Here is a 21,040-nt window from a genome sequence, read left to right on the forward strand (position 1 = left end):
ACTCACTTCTTAGCAATCTCCTCAAATAGGCTGGGCTTCAGGGGTCTTTGTTGTTTAAATTCTTCTAAGTAAGTGAAGTCTCCCTTGGTGATCACTTGTTGATACAGAACTTCAGCCCAGTCTGGAACAAACTCGTAAGCCTCAGCCACAATAGCTGCCTGCAGGGAGAACAGATGCTGGAATTACTGAGCAGGAGTTTACTCTTGCACAGAAACATTCCTGTATTTAGAATACTTAAAATATTCTAGGTCTTCTGTTTGATGCTGTTCTTGAGAGCAGCTGTATTACAGAGAAATACAAGGGTAACAAAATGCTGCAAATAATTTTCCTTAACCCCTAAACAAGGTGTCAGAGGGCAGTCATTTGTTCTCTTCAGAAAGCCCTTTTCTCACTTATTTCTGAATTTACAAATACCACCGTCTGTTAGATTTGAGGGCTCTAGCGTGGATTCAGGCCTGCACTGACGTTTCCAAGCTTGCTCCCGCCTGCAGCAATACCAAGGGACAACAGTGGAAGAGCTGAGCCTTCCGCTCCCAGGAGCAGAGTGTACAGGTACCTGCTGTTTCAATCATTTTCAGAAAAAATAACCGGTGATGAAGCCAGGCTTACCTGGTAGAATCTAGGCAAGGACAGGATGGAGTCCATCAGGCTCTGTCTGCTCAGGTTGATCAGCATCGTGCTCTGCCCAGTGTTGAGGAAGTGCAGCTGGAGCGTTATCAGCTTCGTTAGCCGGCTGCAGCGCAAGGACTGGCGGACGCAGGAGTCCTGTTTAATAAATCAGAGACAAATGCAAGCTTCTGAAGCATGTTTCTAGAGGAAAGGAATAAAATATTCCTGAGAGCAACAATGAGTTCAGAGCTGTCCAGTATTTCATCTTTTAGATCACTGCAGTTTTATCATTGATCATGTTCCATTAGTTTTAAATGAAGCTTCACTCACCACAAATACAAATGTCATCATAATCACGCCAGTTTTTGAACAGTTTGTATCGCTCTATTCTTGCTAGTTAAGTTCATGGTCACCCCTCTAAAACTGGGGAACCAATTTTAGATGCCACCGAGCTGAGAGAGCAGGAGATTCCTCTGCTGGGGCAGGATCCTGCACACCCTCCCGAGAGCAGCTCTGCTCACTCCTTGGATGCTCCCAATGCTGTACAGCAGTCATACAATTCCACCTCATTTTACCTTGGAATAACTTTCTGCTGCATCAATAAAGAGAGTCAGAGCTTTCATCAGCAGTTTCTTTAAGTTTGCAACATCCTGAAGAGACTCCTCTGAAATGGGGAAAAAAAATGAATAACCAATTATTTATAAAGGTGACAAAGCAAGTTACAGAAATACCTCCTGGTACCAAATCTGTCCCTAGTGGTGTTTCAGAAAGCAACAAAAGACAAAAAATCTTGTATTAAAAAAGTGCAAAGAAACAGTAATGGCTGTTCAGTTAACGGACCAAAGCCATTGCTGGAACCTATTCGAGTGACACAAGAACTGAAGGGAAATCCCAATCCTACATTTGTGGTAGATGCAAGCACTGACTATCACCAGATAAATTCAGAAACCATCTGGCACAGCTGCTGTTTTAGCTGCTGTGATGGTCCTGGCTAACTGCTCCGCAGCGAGCTCTCTGTGTGCTCCCCGGCGTTCTCCCAGCTGCACAGAACTCACCAAGTTTAGATGTTAACAAACATAAAACCCCAACACTTTATAGATACACTCTCTATAAAAAACCACGGTCTCACATCCTATTAAGTGAGGACAGCATGTGTGTGTCCTTACCTCCCCCCGTGCATGGCACCACAGGAACATACGTTACGGTAAGAGCCAAAAATCTCAACTCTGAAAAATACCAGAGCAGCCAGATAAGCTGCTAAGTACAAGAATACCCCAAGGCAAACAGGACCCTCCTTCCAGACAGTGGAAGTTTAACGGATGTTACCAGGACAACCCAGGCAATCAAAACTACATTTACCTATCGTGTCTTCCTTCTTAAACCTGCTTGTTTCTGCAGCTTCCACTCACCCCATGGCTGAGAGTCGATGAGTTTAAGCTGGATACAGGCAGCAGCCTCGTGATTCTCCCCAATTTCTCGGCACATGCTGAAGCAGAGGGCTATCATGTTGTGCTTCTCGCTGTCCCCGGGGCGACAACGCTTGATGTAATCCAGCAGAGCTGTCTTCAGTGTCCCGCTCTGGGCAGATGAAGGAGTACCAGATTAAGATCTGAAGAGCCTTTTCTTAATTCACATTTTGGTACCCACAAGCAAATCTGTTGCGGTACAATTTTCCAAAAAGTGATCATTACACTCTTTGAGGTTTCTCCATGGTACTTTAAAACATAATGGCAATATTGTGCTTAACTACATTATGTTAGGTAAGAAAATCCAGCACCATTTATTTATTTATATACAAATGTCAAAACTGACATTTGTTTATAACTATTTATGTTACAAGAAAGCTATAAATATTTATGATTTTTAAAAACCCATGAAACTCTTAACTGGAAGTAAAACCAAAGCAGGACATGAAAACCCTTAAGTGACATTCTCAAGCCTGAAGTTTCAACACTGCTCTCATTGCAGCACTGAATTAATTAGACAAATCAGCCAAACTAAAACCAGAATAAAGCCCAGAATTTATTACTACAAAACTTGACTTCACACTTCCTACACTCCAGTAATTAAAATCCCCAGATAATTCCACCTTGTTGTGTAAATATTGGTTTCTGATGTAGCCACACAGTTCTCTGAATGTTTTCTCCCCTTTATCCCCCTCCACTTACCGGGTCCAATTTCTTTCTCATGAGCACTTCAAAATAGTGTTTCTCATGCAGCAGTTCAAATATGTAGGTCATTTCATTGTATCTGCCAATTCCAGTGAGAAGACGAACCTGTGGAAATAACAGTATAAGTACGAAGCTCAAAACAGAGCAAAGAAACCCCTCCCTGACGGCATTGGTGCTGTGGTGGGGAAAAGGCTGCTCACTGACACCGCTACACGGCACAGTGAGGTGCATTCCCTCAGAGCCACGGAGGGTTTATTTTTAAACCAACCTACTGCATCTTTCTTACTGCGAGGTGAAAGGACACCATTTTACCAAATAAAAATACGCAGTGAATCTTTTAGCAATGTCACCATTACCCTGGGCACGTCCCAGACTCCAGGACTCAGAGACACGTGACGGCCCGCTGAGACAAACTACCCCGTTTCACCCGGAGCTGAATAACTTGGACATTGCCATTCTGATTCACCACACTGTTGCCACCTCACCGTTCCACGATCTACCCCTCTATTTTTCCAGGGAAGTCTTCTAAGAGCCTCTGTGACATAAAAAATCATCACCTGCACGCATCAGACCAAGCTCCCACTTTGAGCTTCAAAGCTGACAAGAGGGGAGAGGCTGTACCCCATGCCCCTCCCTGCTCCCCCAGTGCACGTGGAGCCCTTTGTACAGCGTCGGGATGAACACGGACGGCACCAAGGACACGTACCACAAGCCCATACTCTTCATTAGGTGCCAAATGTTCATCCGTGAGAAGCCGGGCTGCTTGGAGGACTCTGGTGATCCCTTCCATGTGGCAAGTCAAACTAAAGCAATTATGGGCCAAAATCAGCAATTCTGTAACTGAAGAACAGAAGAGCTCAGGTATTTCAGTTAGTCAGCTGAGGAAGTTAATTTATTATGCCTCTCTCCAGAAGCAAAGACGTCTCTGCAGAGGACACACAACCCTTCCAGTTACAAACAGCGGAACTGGATTAGAAAGTTGAGCTATTACAGTTCTGTCCTACGCAGTTTTAAGAAGTAGCAGTTGCTATAACAGCACGCGTTCAGTCTGGCTGCTCAATCTGTGGGGAAGTCTGGGTTTTCTGGATCATTTTCTGAGACGTTATTTTATTCCACACACAAAACTTCCAACCTCCTCCACCAAAAGCTGATTGACAAATGTATAACAACACATCAGCACTCCACTATTACCAGCCAGCTCTGCATCTGAAAAAGGCAGGCCATGAGTTTTGCATCTGGCTTTGAAAAATCATTCATAAATTCCATACACTAAATAAATGAGTTAAACCAGCACATCTTAGCATACTCCATTTTCTGTGGAAGGCCTGACCCAATCCTGTAAAGCAATCATGACACGGTTGAGTCCCGGGACTTACTCTCAGCACCATGCAATTAACTTCAGCACAGTAGCAGTATATGAAGTGGTACACATCATATTTAAAAATGCAGATTTTTAAAAGAACACAGTTAATGTCATAAACCTATACAACATATTTTGAAACAAACCAATTATACCTCTACCTGTAAAAAGGTGCTGTAGCAGAGACTCCATTCAAAGAGAGGTAGAGTCCTCCAGCACAATTTGGTAATTCCCAACATTGTTCCCTCAGACTCTTGTCCTTACTTTAGTCAGCCATACATGAAAATACTAATAGTCATCCTTATATTACTTAACTTGACAAAATAAGGGGTAAGCTAAGATCTGACAGCAGGACAAATGTGTTAGGGACATAAAGATTACATGGAACATGATATTTTTAATTACTTATTTTCTCACAAAGGTTTTCTGAATTTCCAATATTACAGCTGGATTCTAACGGAACAGTTTCATCCTTAACTTCAGCCATGCCTTTGCTGCTGCTCGTTCCTCACCACTCTGGGCAAAACAGCACTGGAAGTTCTGCCCATGTTAATACTCACGAGACAACTCACACCAAAATCTTACTCTCATTTGTTTTCCTCACAGGTGAACTGTCCACAATAAATCTTTTTTAAGAACAGTCTGAACTAGCAGTTTACCACTGCTGGTTAGCAGTGGCAAAACGGTACTGATGGTTAATAAAGTCAGTGACAACATCTCCATGGTACATAAAGCTGCAAAGTGTAGAATGGACTTCAGTAACAAAAGATCTAGAAAGTCCGTTTAACAAAGGGATCAAGAAAGCAATTTCTAATTGTGATTAATATGAAGAAAGTCATAATACCCTCCTGCAACATATAACTACAAAAGTTCAGGTAACTCACTGACTGTACTTCCCAGCCATTGGCACAAAAAAACCCCTCTGTATTTTGTTTGGAAAGTAAACTGATGCAATACTTAAGCAACATGCTTATTTACTGTGCATATACCAGATCTATTAATTTAATATCAAATTTGAGATGGGTAGTAAATGCTTCCATCCGCATTGCTTTTACTCTTTGTGATGTGATGTTGAAGCAGGCAGTGCCATGTTTAGCAATGCCCTTGTTACATCAAGGATTATTTGCCATTTACTTACTGCATGACAGTTCCCCATGCGGCACAGAGGAAATTTTATCCAACAGCTTCATGCCAACCAATGTATGATCCTGGCAGAGCTTCGCAAGCTGCAGGAATGCCTGACCCTCAGCTGCAGGGTTCCAAACCTGTTTCTGTCCTGTGCCCACAGAGAGAGAGAGAGAGAGAGTTAGGTCAGCAGTGCCAATTGTTCAGGAGAGATCAGCTATGTGAATAGAAAAAAGTCCAAACAAACCAATATAACTTCATCCAGACTGACTTGGGACTTGAAACTACAATTCTAAAGACACTTTTGATCTTCCTCCTTAAATTTAAGAATTCTTTGCCAGTTCAATCCAATGAAATCCTACTGAACAAGCATACTGCTACTCTAATTACACCTATAATTTCACAAATCCAGTAGGCTGCTGCTGCTGCTGAAAAAAACATTTTCCTCTTCCTTACACGACACAGTTCTAACCCATCCCTTGCAGTGGCTCTGATTCATACTCTTCCACGAACCAGTTCAACTCATGAACTCAACAGAAAACTCTTCTGTACTTGTCTTCTGCTGGGTGAGTTGACTCCTCCAAAGGAGGGGCACCCAATCCTCTGAGCTAACCAAGAGAACCGGTACAAGGGAGCTGCAAGCCTAAGGGGTGGCGGAGTGGAAGACAGGAGGAGCAGAGGAGAGCACACCTGGGCTCACGAATCTCCATCTGATGGCTCGCTGTTTCTCATGGAACTCTGTCGTTAGTGTTGTGGCAAAGTAGAAGTGACTCAAACAGAAAAGTCCCCCCAGTAAATTCCTGCTGTTTTGAGGAACATCCCTCATTTCACAAAGTGAAAAAAAAAAGGGAAAATCTTCTGGCCATGCCAGAAAGACATGAACATGAGTCTTTCCAAGTCAGATAATGTGGGGCTGAAAAGATCATGACTAAAAAACCCAAACAACCCTTTTTTTTTTTTTTTTTTTAAAACCATTAGATTTACATCCATAGGAAATAAAACCTTAACTACTGCAACACCACACTAGACACAAAAATAACTAAAAATAAACATTTGTATAAAACTTTATATAAGGTATACAAGGTTTACAAACCTTACACAAGAGCTGCCCAAACATTACTGACTATAATTAGCACTCTGATATCTCCAGAGCAAGGACTGTTTTTCAGATACAGAAATACCACACCTAAAAACCAAACCGGCTAAAATACAAGAGCAAGCCTCTTTACTACCTTTCCCTTCTGAAGATGCCAATAATTCCTGCATGATTTCTTCAGCCGCCAGCTCTGCCACAGTTTCAGGCTGGAGACCCTGCGTGGTGATGAATGCCTGAGCTTTCCTGCATCTGTCTGGCTGATGGGAGGACAGAATTGCTCGAAGCACTTTTTCAGGGTCGTGGGCTGACATTTCACTGTAGGAGCAGTTCAATTCCTAAGAAACACATATAACACTTAGAAGATTCTCCACAGCAAAAATTCCAGTCCGGAACATATATTGACCTGCAGTACATCTTAATAATGAGCTGATGCAAGAGGGGAGTGCTGGAGAAGCAGACAAAACTCATTTTCAAAAAATGCAAACATAATCTGTCCTTGTATCAGTTAACAGTGCCTTCACCTCTGTATCTTCAGTACTCATGTTCTCCAGACCAGGATAGCAGGTAAGTACTTTGTATTTGAAGTTTAACTCACAGAGCTCTGCCATGGACAGAGATGCTTTCCTGAACCCAATATAAACCTTAACACTTAAAATACCTAGAAGAAAGGCAGGAATATTTCCTCCCAAAGGAAGAACTGTGTTTTACTGCGTAAGTTTTACTTATGAGGTTCCTTTTCCTCTTCTCTACATACCACAAACTCTAAGTGAAAAAGATATACTAGTTCTTACATTTTCTACAGTTGGAAGAGGAGCTGATGAGGCTCTGTAAATACTCTGCCCTAACATATTACAACTTTACAAATTTAAAAATCAAAAAATGTACCTCAGAAATTATCAACTCTTAATTCAAAAGTATGGACATCCAGCTTCAGGCAAGAAGTATAAGGATGGTATCAAAGGAAACAAGCCAGTCATAGGACTACTTCTTAGTAGCTCAAACCTAAAGCACTCACTCTGAATATCTGAGGCAAGAAAAATTCTGTAGGAAAATCTAAGAACCTCTGTGCTAAAACCAATACTAATATTTTCAGCATGCTGCTGTTTTTATTCAGAAAAAACTAATGTTACATTCCAAAAATACCATGGAAAGGGGTTCTGTACCCTGAAGAAGCGTTCAGCAGCACCCTCTGGAGAAGCAGAGGTGGGCTGCTGGCAGTCATGAGGGTCAAGGAGCAGAGAGGCAGCAAACAACAACCGGCGGCTACTCCTATCACTGTCTGGGTCAAACCACTTGGAACTTATTAGCCACTCCTCAGAGCGGCCTCTGGGCACAGAGCTGCCACTGTGTGGAGCCTGCAGAGCACTCCTCTGCTAAAACTTTTAAGGCAGCTGCTATCTGTGTGTCTACTTCTGGGTCGGTATTGATTATGAAGGCATCCCACAACAAAGGCCTAAAGCAAAGTGCTAGATGAACAACATATGCTTGAAGGAGTGTAAAAAAGGCACATCAAAGAGGCTGAAATCTGGCTTAGTGGAGCCAGGGGTAGGGGCCTGGGGTGTCTGGGACCTGAGTTCATTTCAACACTTCATGCCTAGGAAGCATCTGGCCATTTTTCCACACAACGGCTTGGTCATTTCACCTCTGAAGCTTGTTTCAGGCACCTGATGAGTACTTTCACCACTCTATCCTTTCCTTCCACAGCACAGCTTGATACGAACCACTTGTTTCTTCAATAATGTTACTAGACACATACCTTAGAAAGCTCATATAAACAGAGAACCTGTCTGCAGTAGTTTCTCCCATGGACACATTCATCTATGAGGGCCTTCAGACTGCAAACAACTTGATCATCTAGAGATGGAGCCACAATGTGTGTCCAGTCTTCTAAGCCTGATGCTGGAAACAGAAATACTATAAATTCCTTTCTCATAAAGACAGGTAACACCAACAAGCCTTATACTTGGAGCAAGACTCCAGAAATATGTAGTAGCAAATACATAATACTTTCTCAGTCTTTGAAAACTGAACTCTTGATACCTGTGATTTTTTCTTTTTGTTAGGTTGTAGGGTACAAACAATATGACAGAACACAAGTGAGCCAAAATATCCACAATACTATCTCAGATGTAGAATTCCTAAGCATGAGAGCATAAGGATTCAGCCTCTTTCTGATGGCTTAGGCTTCATTTATTCTATTTCTATTAAGCTTTATACATATTAGTATTAGAAAGTATTATTAGAAAGTAATGTTCCAGCTGTTCAAACTTCATAAATACACACAGAGTATTTTACATATAAACATTATCAGTCTTAGCCTTGCCATTAATAAGAAACACTGAACCCTTTATAATGTACAAAGAATTAAGAGAAATATTAATTAAAGCATTTCCTTGTTTCAGCTCCAGAAACACACTCAAGATTTACCAGGGTGTGTATCCCAAAAGCAGGAACGTAGGTGAAGTTCAGTGCTACTTTACCGGAACAGAACTCTTAACTATAAAAAATGAACAGTTAAGAGACTACAGAAACTGTATACAGAAACACCCTGCCTGCAGCACATACAAGCAACGTATATTACAAGGCTTCAAATTCCTTTCACTAGGATTTATGAACCAAGGAGATAACGCACTGTCACGAAAACCTTCTTTCCTGCAGAAATATTTGGGGAAATGAACACTGTACCAAAAGAGGAAGAATCCAGTGGAAGCCCAGCAATGGTATTACTTGTCAAGTGGCCGAAGTGGTTAGTGCTCCTTACCGCCTGGGCCTCTGCCCTGCTGAGACGCACTGCTCTCAGGTATCCTCTCTCTTGCCACCAGGAGAGTCTGAACATCCGTGTGTAATCTGTCCAGATCAGTCTCCCCTGAGGCCAGAGCTCTGCAATGCAACACCAGTGAAACATCTCTGCTGTAGAAATGGAAATACTGACAGACACGGCTGGCTTCGTGCACGTTTCCTTCATCAAGAAGGCATCCAATCAGAAACTTGAGTGATTCCTCCTCATCGTTACTCAGGGTCTGTTGAGACTCTCTGAATGCAAGACCCTCTAGTTTTAAGTACTTTGGTGTGTTCAGAGCAGGTAGCTTTGAAAAAGAAAACTCCTTAGCCAGGTTATCAAAGGTAAGATCCCTGTTCACTAAAACATGGGAGGAAAATCTCGACTTGCCCAACCCCTCATCTGTGAATAACATTTGTTGTGTGATGCGACAAATCCAGATCTGCTTCTCTATCTCTTCTAATTTGTACAGTGACACTGAGTCATCCTTGGCTAGCCAATGGCCAGCTAGGGTAAGCAACAAATGTCTCTCCATAATGCTGTTTATCTTCTCACGAGCTGAAGACTCAAATACTGTGTTTGCCTGATCCAAAAAAAAATCGGATGCAGCTTTGCTGGAGATTGAATTTTTCATGAAGTTGTCATTACATTTTTTCCAGAACTCAATTCTTGTCTGGTTTTGGTGCCACTGTCCAATGTCTTTTAAACGATGTAGATCTCTTAGAACCTGCAAAATTCAAAGAGGTTTTAAACAACTATCTTTCCAAAGAAGAAGAATCACACTGGATGGCCAGCACACCGAAAAACTCAATTTAAATTAAGCGTCTCAATATGCCATGAATCCATCTATTTTTCTCACCAAATGAAACTGACTGCACAGCAAGTAAAAATAGTAAGAAAATAAGGAAAGCTATACCATCCTTTTCAGCTCAGCGCTTATAGCTACTTGTTTGGTGTACTTGTAGTTAAAATAAAAAGTGATTTGAAGAAAAATTTGTGTTTGGGGAAGGCTGAGAAGTAACATTCTCAATACTGCCAGTAACAGGAGTGTTAAGAGGTGAATATCATTATTTAACTAGATTGTACCTCTTGCGTCACTACGTTGTCCATGGGCAGCTCAGCTCGTGCTGCGACCTCCCGAGCCAGTGAGAACATTCCCTTCTCTTGTAGCTGCTCCAGAATTGCTCTGCACTCACTCTGAAATGTCTCCATACTGTAACTCGTTAGGATGGAGCGATTAATCGATATGGAGGAATCCTTCAGGGTCTCACTGAGTGCACAGAGTTTTTTCACATAAGGGCCTGTTTTAAAAGAGCATAAACAACGAAAGGCTTTAAAGGTTTTTAAACCTGAGGAAATTCTGCTACTTATTTCAGCTTGCAACCCTGCCACAGAAGCACAGATTTTACACTCTAAAGCTTTCACAGGACTGAAAATAAGCTCTAAATCCATAACTAAAATACTTCTGCAGATAATCTGTGCACTCCTCATCAACACTTGCACATAATCATTCTCCCAAACAGACTTACACACAGTTACATTTTCACCACTGCAATTCACCATAAGGGCCAAGTCTGATTATATAAATTCTCATACAAAAATAAAACAGTATGAATACATGTAAAGGAAAGGTTTTCAGTCACTCCAAAAACATTGTATGGGGTCTTTAGATATCATCTAACACAGGAAGCTGTATTTACCATCGAGTAGCAGATTCTCTGCTGCAGCAAACAGCTGTAAGAGCTTTCCTAATTCATATTCCGTTCTACACTGCTGCAGCATCAACTCAAGAAGAAACACTGCTTGTGATTCCAACCATGGCACGGGTAATTCTGAAGCTGCTGGTTCATCTTCAGTTTTAAGCTGTGTAGATAAAGATTTTTAAGTGTTGGGCAGGTTTTTTTTGCAAATATAGTCTGCATTTTGGTGGGAATTGCCCTGGCAAGGGAAGGTGTACCAGGTCTACCTCCATCTTCAACAAACAATGAACTGCCACTCCCAAGGGGGCACTGATCCATTACTGATGTATGTTTGACTTTGATCTGGAAGTAGTGAATTTTATGGCACCAATTACTCCTGATAATCACAGAAGAGATAAAAGATGTAAGAAGGATCAAAAATGGATAGATAAAATAAATTGCTAGATTAATAGCTCCTGTCAAACTGCTCTATACTTTATAAGCATATCCGCTATGTGCGTGGCGCACAGGGAAAGGAAGCTGATCCAGTCTCAGCTTGAATTGCAGGAAGGAAAACCGCTAATGACAGGGAATGTTAGTTACCAAGATATTCGGGGAACTAGAAAATTGTGATGGAAAGGAAAGAACTGAAATAATTTGTGAAAACATCTGTATGTGGCAAAGAAGGAACACTGCAGGAAAACACTTTGGTCCTCTTAAAACCAACTGCTAAATCAGTGTTTTAATCAAAGGGTGTAATTCAATTCACTGAGTCATTTTCAAAGAAAAGTCTACGCAACTACCAAAACTAAAGCAATATCACAGACTTTTTCAGAAACTTTGAAACGTATTCAAAAGAGTTGTCTTTCTTAAATAGATATTCCCTGTAAGTCACTGGCTTATCAGCTCAGTATTGACTTGCCCTGGTCAATACAGAATAGAGAATATTCCACACTTACCACTAATAATTCAATTTACCAACAGTGGCCCTACTTGAGTCAGTGTCAACCTTCAAATAGTAAACTGCTCACACAAGGAGGACGACATTGTATTTCAATCAGCTCATATCAACTTAAAACAAAATGATTTAGAAGAATGCATTGCAGGTTTTGAATTGTCAAAACCATTTTTCCATCAACTGCCAGCAATAAAAAGAATCTGCTGAAACCTACCGCTTCACAAATGGGCTCCTAGATCATTCCAAACATATCCTTTTTAATTGTTTTCACACAGGACATCAGATGCCTGTCACATTCTAATAAGGGAAGACCTAGGCAATGACATTTAGAGAAAATGAATTTGCTTACTTTTATGAGACTTTCCTGAAACTTGTCCAGTTTGGTTTTGGCTTCACTGTATTTTTTACAGTCCATACATAGCTCATACATCTCCAGTATATACAGTAAAGGGGAATCCTTTAAAACACAAAACCAGGTTATAATTCCTCTCTAAAAGTACCTCAATAAACATAGAATTTATCTTCCTTAGTATCAGAACAATAAAGTTCTCATTTATTAAAATTATATGCAAGGTTGATATATGATCTGCAAATGTGTAATAATTGGAAAAACTTCCATTCAAACATCTTCTTACCTAACTAGGATTTTCAGTGGATTACACCCAGGTTATCTAGGCCACAAATAGCAAGACAGAGGGGGAATCTATAAGGCACCTCCTCACGAAGATGATTTGAGATACACTCAAGTATACCACTAAAAAGACACTACCTTACCTTTAAAAAGAGCTGGAAGCCATTTAGAAGTGGTTTACTTTTTTGCTTTCTTAAAAAGACTTTCCAGATAACTGAGAGGTCATGAAGATCCCATTCGTGATTTTCTGCTGAGCTTTGGATGTGGTTTGTTGCTTCAGCTCTGGTAGTATCATCCCCAGTGGTAATTATCCAAACACAGAGGCAATGAATAATGTTTGCATCCTGTCAAATGACAAAAATGATGGTTTTGGAATAACCAGAGACAAACATCACCTCATTATATATCACTTGGTGAAACATATCATAATATTCACACTACTACAAAAACTGAGAAAAAAACCTCGGTATCTGTCATTTAACATAATTATGCCCAACCATCACTTTATTACTTACTCCTCTAAAAGATAAATAACTTTGTCAATACTTACTTGAAAACAAGCTGCTAAAACACTGAGAATGGGAGCGTGCTCTCTCAATCCTTCAGTCAAAAGGTAACGTGAAGGGTTCGAGTTCCTCTGGCACTGAAGAAGGATTTGGAAGAGACTATCTGCATATTTGCTCTTAAATGCACTGGCAGCACCGTTTTCAGGACTCCTGGCATCGGGACACAAAAATGGTAACTTCTCCAGCGCCAGCATCAAGTGATCTTGTAAAATGGGAGTGAAATCTTGAAGGATAGAAATGACCTAGGAAAACAGAATGAAAGCATCTATACAGAGTGAGATCCAAAGAGAACGAGGGGGAAGGACTGAAGCATTAAATATGCAGAAAAGACAAATAAAACATTCTTCAAAACATTAAAACATTGTTTGGAGACCTAGAGAGGAAATTGTTCTGTAGGCGTGAATGATTCTAATAAAATATTGAAGCTCATCCTTTTACATGAAGCTAAAATGCCTCTTAGAGACACTTATTTTTGGCATTATCTCTCATACTGCTAACAGCATATCATGAAAAGTGTCTAGGTAAGTGGCTGTTGTGTAATTTCATATTTCTTCTTTTCAAGACAACCACAAAGAGATCCCAGTTAAAATCCTAGGCCTAATAAGTGTCATCTCACCTGAAATTTTCCAGTTTGCATCCTCACATTACTTTTCCCAAATTGCTTTTAATTATTACATACTGGTAATGCTTTATTCATTTTTAAATTACATTCAAAACAAAAAATGGAAGATTTAGATTCCCAAAAGCTTAAGTATCTTTACACAAAAATCAATGCAAGTTTTGAAAGGAAAGATGAGTGGCTTTATTAAAACTTACACTGACTATACGGTAACTCTCCAGTAAAAAAAACAGTAACTAGATTACTTTAAAAACCAATTGAAAACCTACAAACAGTATGAGTATTTCATAACTTCGACTAAATCTAAAATGAAAATTAAGTCCCTTCTTGGCAAACACTTTTGTGTGCAATTCACTTCAAAGAGACACTCAAATCACTCCTCTCTGAAAATGTTTTTCTCCACTACTGATAAATAACATCACATAAGATTTTTCCAACAGGGAAATTTTTCCTAATCTTCTCCTTTCATAGTTAGCTTTCACACTCTTAGAAGCATATTATTATATCTGCTGAACAGTCAGCTCCCTCTGGAGTCAGTTTCCTTTGTCCTGGTTAGCTTTTCACATAGCAAGAGAGAGAGAAAAGTAGAAAAGTTGGGAAATCCAGATGTAAGAGAAGAGCTGTCATAATCAGAGGATATCGAGCATCCTGAGACAGCTTCTAACTCCCTGGAAACAGATGAGGCTTCCATTTTATGTTGTTCCCACAAGTGATATTCTCTTGTTCGAATCAATTTTTTTCCTTCCTTTTTTTGAACACCACAGACAAAAGAACATTCTTGACAAACTCTATCTTCACTTAAAACCACACACAGACAGCTCACCTCATCCGGCTGGTAGCTGTACAGCTGGGTTTGGATGATGAACTGCAGCCAGTCGTTGGATTTGGCACACTCCTTCAGGTAAGATGTACTCAGTCCGATATTATGGAGTTTACAGAACTGCATTACCAAAGACCACTGCCTTCTAGAGTCACTAGATGTCCTGCGTGGGATTTAAAGAGCTTCAGCTGTAATAAACTGGTATTTATACCAGATTCTAACAATGTATAAACTCCTCATGTGGCCTGAGATCCATTGCCTGCAAATGCCAACACCAGCACTTCATCGACTTCCCTACAGCTCAGGTCACATTCCACTGTGGGAGCTTCCACACCTTCCCTGTGGATGTTCCCACCCCCCAAGGCAGGTATTGTACTGTATTGACAATGCAGGCTTTGAAAAGAAGTCAACAATCTTCACTCCTAAGCGTGCTGCAAGAGCTCTGTGGGGCACCGAGTCTGACATGCAGACTGCACCTCCTTATTCTTGCCAACAGACACCTGTTACTTCTACTATTTGAAATACCAGGACTATATTCTAAATTCAAATCTTGTTGTTCAGTTTACTGCAATAAAACACACAGAGATCTCTTTAATATTTTCTGAATGTACAAATGGCAAAATTCAGTGCTCAATCTCAATCTGCCAGCATAATCCCTTAAATCATGTTTTACTCACTTCTTTATTCCTTGACGCTCCACTGCATCCCAAAAGGCTTCTTCTAAGGAGATAAGAACTTCTGCTGCTGCTGCTTTTTCACCATCAGCCAATTTTGTTAATTTTTCAACTGTTTAAAAGAAGATATTACTATTTCTGAGATGCTATTTGGGATTAGAGTAATATTTTCAAAAGTACCACAATCAACAAGCAGAACAAATCCTATTAATGTAAATGTTTCAGTAACTACATGTCTGGCACCAAAGTGGCTACAAGATTTTTGAAACTTCAACTTTCAAATCACATAACCTTTTTTTTTTTTTTTTCAAATAAGCTCTACCTATAGTTTTAAGTAACATACATGTTTCTGGAATGATCAGGAAAATATAAATAAATGCCAGTAGTCTCCTAGTTGAGACAAAAAGACACCTGTGGACCTATAGCTAGAAATTCAACTTTCTGAAGTTATTCCTAGAATAAATTTAATTTCCTTACAGCTTTGAACATCTGATCTCACTGCACCTGTAAGATAGTTTTAAAGTACAAAAGAGAAAAGAGATTTGGTAATGTCCCTTTGTTTAATCCTCTAGTTATCTTATTACAACATCAGGTTGAACCTTACTAAATATGACACTGAGCCTTAGGCAGCTCTTTGACAGTGTCTCTTGGATACTCCTGCAATTCTGGCTGCATGTCATATTACAGTCTTCCCGCCTTGCTTGGTACACAAGGTTCAAAATGCACCTTCAGAATTAGTATGAAGCAGGAACAAAATGAGAGCAAAATTCTTAGCTCTTCAAAGGACAGGATGTTTTTTCTGCATTCCTGAGAAGTTAGGCACCACCTTTCAATCCCTCTCTGCTTCTCTTCCCAAGAAATACATAGTACATTATTTTAAAACAAAAGACACCCTTACCCAAAGACTCTCTTATTTGATTGTGCTGAGATTCTTCATTCTTAGTTCTGTAACTGAAAATTATGTTCGCGACTTTAATATCAACCCTGAGTTTGAGGCTGTCAAGACCGAGCAATTCTAGAAAACACACACAGGCTGCTCCTACTGAAGGCAGAGTGAAGAAAGAAAGAGCTAAAACATAGGCTTCATTTCCCGCCTGCTGAATCCTGAAACAAAAGGAACACCAGTTAACACACAGGATTTTAAACCAATTTTCAGACATGAGTATTCCCCACATAAATACCTACAAGGTTTACTAAACTCAGACTTTATTAGCATGAACGATATTTACAAACCAGAAGTTTCCTATTTATAAAAAAATGCAGGGAGGAGAATAAAGCCTCACACATGATAAGCAAAGAGGTCGTAACTTAATAAACTAACAAAAACTAAAGCCAATGCATTTGATGATATAATTAATAAAAAACACTTGTCAGCAGTTTTAGTGCATTAACGCATGTTTTCTTTTTTGTCCAAATCTTAGCTGTTTACACAAGAGAAACTGATCTGTATAGAAATGATGAAAAGAAACACATAGTGACTAATACACAAACAAGACATTCTAGAAACAAAATGATTTGTTCTGAGGTAACGCCTACTAATATACCTAATAGTAAATTTAATATATTGAAGCAAGATGTTTAATTTGACTGTATCCTTTTGAACACATGATTTTGAAGCTTCAGCCAGAAAATTTAATTCCTTCAATCTCTAGTACATTATTTGTCTTATTAATTTAACTAAAGAAGTGTCACCCTTAGGAAATGTCAAAGAAAAAGGGCATCTTCTTTTCTACAAAGTGATCTAGAGGCTCAGGTCCCCAGAAGAAAAGCCTACCCGTGGCTGGTATGACTGGAATATTTTTCATTCCTTGCTTTCATTGTGCAGATTTTATTTAGATAATTCAAAATAAAGCTCACCACCTTTTAGGTGACATCTGATTTCTACCCTACTCAATGCTAGACTGAATAAATTCCCAGGACACCGACAATTTCAAGTGATGCAATGCACACCACTTGTTTGCTAGTGGGAAGGATTCATGTTACTCCATGAGCTAGATTATAACTTCAAAAGAACTATCTGACTGTCAGTTTTAAGAAGACTTACAACTGTTTGGGGGATTTGCTCTTTACTAACTGCTGGACCAAAAATGTACCAAAAGCAAATGATGGACGTCCACGGTGCAAATAGTACAAAAAATCCAGTCGTTCCATTATAGCATATTTGTTCACCAGGTCAGGAGATGAAAAATGAGGAAAGTCACTTGATGCATCTAGAAAGAATATCATCATTATGAGCTGATAAACAGCTGAATTAAACATAGAAAATGGCTTTCAGCTACAAAACATGAGATTACAATCAATACCTCTCCTCTTGTTCTAATTCAAATCTCAGCATACCCAAACCCCACTGAAATTCCAACTCTCATGGTAAAATCTGAACTCTAGATCACTTCTTAGGCCCTCAACTTGCTTTTAAAAAATACTGCTTTTCTATCCCATAATATATTTAGGAAAAAATCTGTCTATGAAGAGCTTAATGAAAAAAGGAAACCTATCTAGGATTTAATTGCAAAACCAAATTTTAGGAAATTACACTATTTTTTTTGTAAAATAAATGGCCTTTTCAATATATGGCCTTTATCTGCCAAATCATTCCACTGGAAGGTACTTTATCCTAGGTACTCAGGCTAGAAAAGCCTATAAAACATGAAAAATAACATACCTGATACAGCAAGAGTATTTGTTGACTGCCAGCCAAATAATTTAGTGGGATCAAAGGGCACTAATGACTGAAAAAAAAAAAAATATTGAGATAGCTGCAGATTTTTACATCAGACCAGACTACAGAATATTTTAGGGAGCTACAGCAGCAGACAATCAGGAGTGGCCTGTGCTGCTATCAAGCAGTGATGGATCTTGTGCAGCTCTCTCTCAAAGGTACATATTCACCTACTTGGTGGGATCAGAATGCAGACAAGTGCAGGGAAAGGCTTAGACTTTGGTCTAAGGAAATAGGGAAAGAACACACTCAAGTATTTTGCTAAACTGTGATCTTAGCAAAGTTAACACTTTCCTAATAATGAGTAATTTGTAGCATTTCTTCCAACTTTCAGTTTATCTCATACCACAGATCTGAAAAGGCATTTGCCCAGAAATGTGTCTTGACATTCCATGAGACACTATCTTTTAATTCCAAATTTCAGTTTCCTTTAGACAATTAAAAACATTTTAATTTTTATAATACTAAACAACCTGCCCACTGAACACTGCAAGAATACCACTTCTCTGACATTCCAGGACTGCAGAAGTTAAACACTGCAGATGTCTTTACATGTCTGGGGGAGGCAGGGGGGAAGCCAGACTCACAGGATTTAGATACCATTTTAAAAAACCGTTCAGAATGAAGCTGTGAGCTTTAGCTTCAAACTAAGGATTCCAAGGCAACGACATATGGTGCCCACCCTCCAGGCTTTAGCTGAAAACAAGCTTCTCTTAGTTGACTTTTGTTCTGCCTAAAAGCACTGCCGAGAAGCATTTTGTGTACCTGAACAAGATGGTAAAGAGAGATGTCAGGTGGCAAAATTCCATGAGAAGTACACGGGGGAAAGAGACTGGCTTTGATTTTGGGGTAAGGAGTCAGTGCCATTTTTAAGAGCTGTGGATCAACTTTCTTTAGAGGTTTTTCCATATCTTCATTCTGAAGAACCTACATTGCAAGGAAGCAAAATGATTTCATTAGGAAGAAGAAACTGCATTGAGATAATAATAAAACAATCTCTGAATGCGCCAAACTACCTCATGGGAATCGGACATATGGTGACAACTCAGAAAGTCTGTTTTTTTCCTGTAATTTCCTTTTAAGTTATATTACACATATCTTCAACACTACCTGATGTTTTAGGTTACTGTGCTATGTATCAAAAGATATCTGCATTCATAAATTCTATTCCAACATGTGGTACACCGAGCACTTTTCTTTTAAAAGTGTAATTGCTTACGATGTGCTTTTTGATCTCTACAGCACAATGCAACTAGTAACACAATGTAACGAGTCAGCTGAAGTCTTTTTAAAAATCTGCACATACCAAAAAAAATCCAAGCAGAAAAGCAGTCCAGTTATCCATTACTTCATTTCCTTAAAAACTACAAATGACTGCAAAAGGAGGTAGTTGCCTAACAAATACAGGCACACTATTTTAAAAGGTTTTTTTGAAAATATTTTCCAAACTAAAATTATTTGAGGAACACAAGTGCCTACAAACACTCCTGGCTGTAACTGTTACAAAGGAGTTAAATACTCCAACTCACAGCCACTGTGTCTTTTCTAAACCATGGAACTTCAAACTGCTCTACTCACTTTATCTGGTCAGCTAACACTGAAACACAGAACACTGAAAACAGGTTTTTGTATGAGAAGAAACTATATGATGGCATATTTATTTTATTAATGTAATCCTTTGAGTTTTCAACACCATGTGAGAACAGTAACGTGGTGCACACAGTACCTGATCAATACCTCCAGGTGCGTACATTGTGGTAGCGAGCGCTAGCAGTGTACGTCCTTCCAGCAGCATGCTGCTCACACTGGCTTGATTACTAGGAATCAAGATCTGAGCATTTGCTAGACTAGCCTGGAAAATCATCTTTGGATCTTAAAATAAAAAAAGTGAGATTTAATTTCATGCAAAACCAATATTAAATCATTACATCTTTCATTAAAACGCTTCTATGACTATGAAAAATGCTGAATTTCCTATCTTCTGTTGTTAATAGTGACTTTTCTCAATTTACTTACAAATACAGATAGGCTGTTCCAAATTTTACCAAGATTTCCCCAATTTCATACCACAGTTTTACCTACACAGACTGATTTGGATTGAGTCCCACAATTCAGCATTGCATTGGTTTAATTCTTTATCCTCTACTGATCACACTTTCTGAAACAGCCATCTTATTTTTATAATTTGTTAACCTGTGACTCTATGAAATGTTTTTTAAAAAGTGGAGTTAAAGGCACAAATTCCTCTGATTTTCAATGACAATAACAACAAAAAGCAAACACATAGTCCAAGGGGCAGAGAAATCAAAATGCACCAGAAGCACTAGAGGAAACTTTGATTTTAATAGTATATGCATTTTCTTATGAATTCTCCTTCTGTTGAAACTGTTGAGAATACAATCAAATTGGAGGTAATGATGGTCATATACAGAATAATTCTCACGTATCTACAGCCTCCAAATCTTTATGTACAGTTTAAGTAGGAATTATAATCTACATTTTAGAGATGAGGAGCTGATGCACAGGTAAATGATCTGCCAGGGTCAAAAAAAAGTTTGCAGCAGAGCAGAGAATTAAACCCAGCTACGCCAAATACCCAGTGAGCAGCATGAGGGTGGCAGTAACTCCCGAGCGAGGCCAGGCCAGGCTCCTACCTCGTGGATTGCTGGCGACCCCGCGACACTGCACAAGGAATTCAAACCAGGGATGTGCTTCATGCAACTCCTTGTTATCCAAAATAGGGCAATTTGAAGGAGTTAAACTGGAAATAAGATGAGTAGCAGCACAGTGAAAATACAGTATTTGTAACCATCCCCTGCCCCAGTATAACACCGCACTAAAAATTAAAAGCATCTGACTTGGTGTTACAGGGACTTATTTCATCCATTCTCATGAAGGAGTCAAATCACATCACCCCTCTCTACAAGATGTACAGCTTTAGCTGACAGGGCATCTCTGACAGTCCCTTCTTTAAGATTATGTTTCTGTGCTTGCTTGTTTCGTAAATCAAAGTAATAGTTTCCAGCCCTGACAACCCCAAACACTTTGCAAAGAAGGGTCTTGACTCATAAATATTACTCTGCATAGACTAAATATTTTATGCAAACTAAAACTGATTATACAAACAATCAAAGATTTGTTGGCTTTTTTTCTGGTCACTTTTACCTCATTAATAATTACACTGTTAGACTAGAGTTACAGCTAAGAAGTTTTAATTGCAAAGTATTCATTAAG

The 21,040-nt window shown here is 39.4% G+C and overlaps 1 protein-coding gene across 7 annotated transcripts in view; it reads right to left on the reverse strand.

Moving 5' to 3' along the window:
• SPG11 (SPG11 vesicle trafficking associated, spatacsin) overlaps positions 1-21,040 on the reverse strand; it is a 42,059-nt gene that overhangs the window by 7,858 nt on the left and 13,161 nt on the right. For 3 of the 7 annotated variants that reach the window (XR_012630468.1, XR_012630469.1, XM_074880833.1), the window contains exons 17-39: positions 20,461-20,567; positions 19,533-19,678; positions 18,572-18,733; positions 17,750-17,816; positions 17,132-17,297; positions 15,986-16,191; positions 15,091-15,199; positions 14,417-14,576; positions 12,959-13,216; positions 12,552-12,752; positions 12,127-12,234; positions 10,841-11,003; positions 10,227-10,441; positions 9,123-9,867; positions 8,118-8,260; positions 6,498-6,696; positions 5,279-5,416; positions 3,487-3,620; positions 2,778-2,885; positions 2,019-2,187; positions 1,185-1,273; positions 610-765; positions 7-158 (exon numbers count right to left, since the gene is read on the reverse strand). Coding sequence is in view for 4 of the 7 variants with exons in the window: in XM_074880833.1 (XP_074736934.1) it covers positions 7-158; positions 610-765; positions 1,185-1,273; positions 2,019-2,187; positions 2,778-2,885; positions 3,487-3,620; positions 5,279-5,416; positions 6,498-6,696; positions 8,118-8,260; positions 9,123-9,867; positions 10,227-10,441; positions 10,841-11,003; positions 12,127-12,234; positions 12,552-12,752; positions 12,959-13,216; positions 14,417-14,576; positions 15,091-15,199; positions 15,986-16,191; positions 17,132-17,297; positions 17,750-17,816; positions 18,572-18,733; positions 19,533-19,678; positions 20,461-20,567 (4,101 nt within the window). In the remaining 3 variants the exon portion in view is untranslated. The other 4 variants (XM_074880834.1, XM_074880835.1, XM_074880836.1 and 1 more) reach the window with 4 other exon arrangements.

This window comes from Strix uralensis, chromosome 11, assembly GCF_047716275.1.
Source record: "Strix uralensis isolate ZFMK-TIS-50842 chromosome 11, bStrUra1, whole genome shotgun sequence".
NCBI classification, from domain to species: domain Eukaryota; kingdom Metazoa; phylum Chordata; class Aves; order Strigiformes; family Strigidae; genus Strix; species Strix uralensis.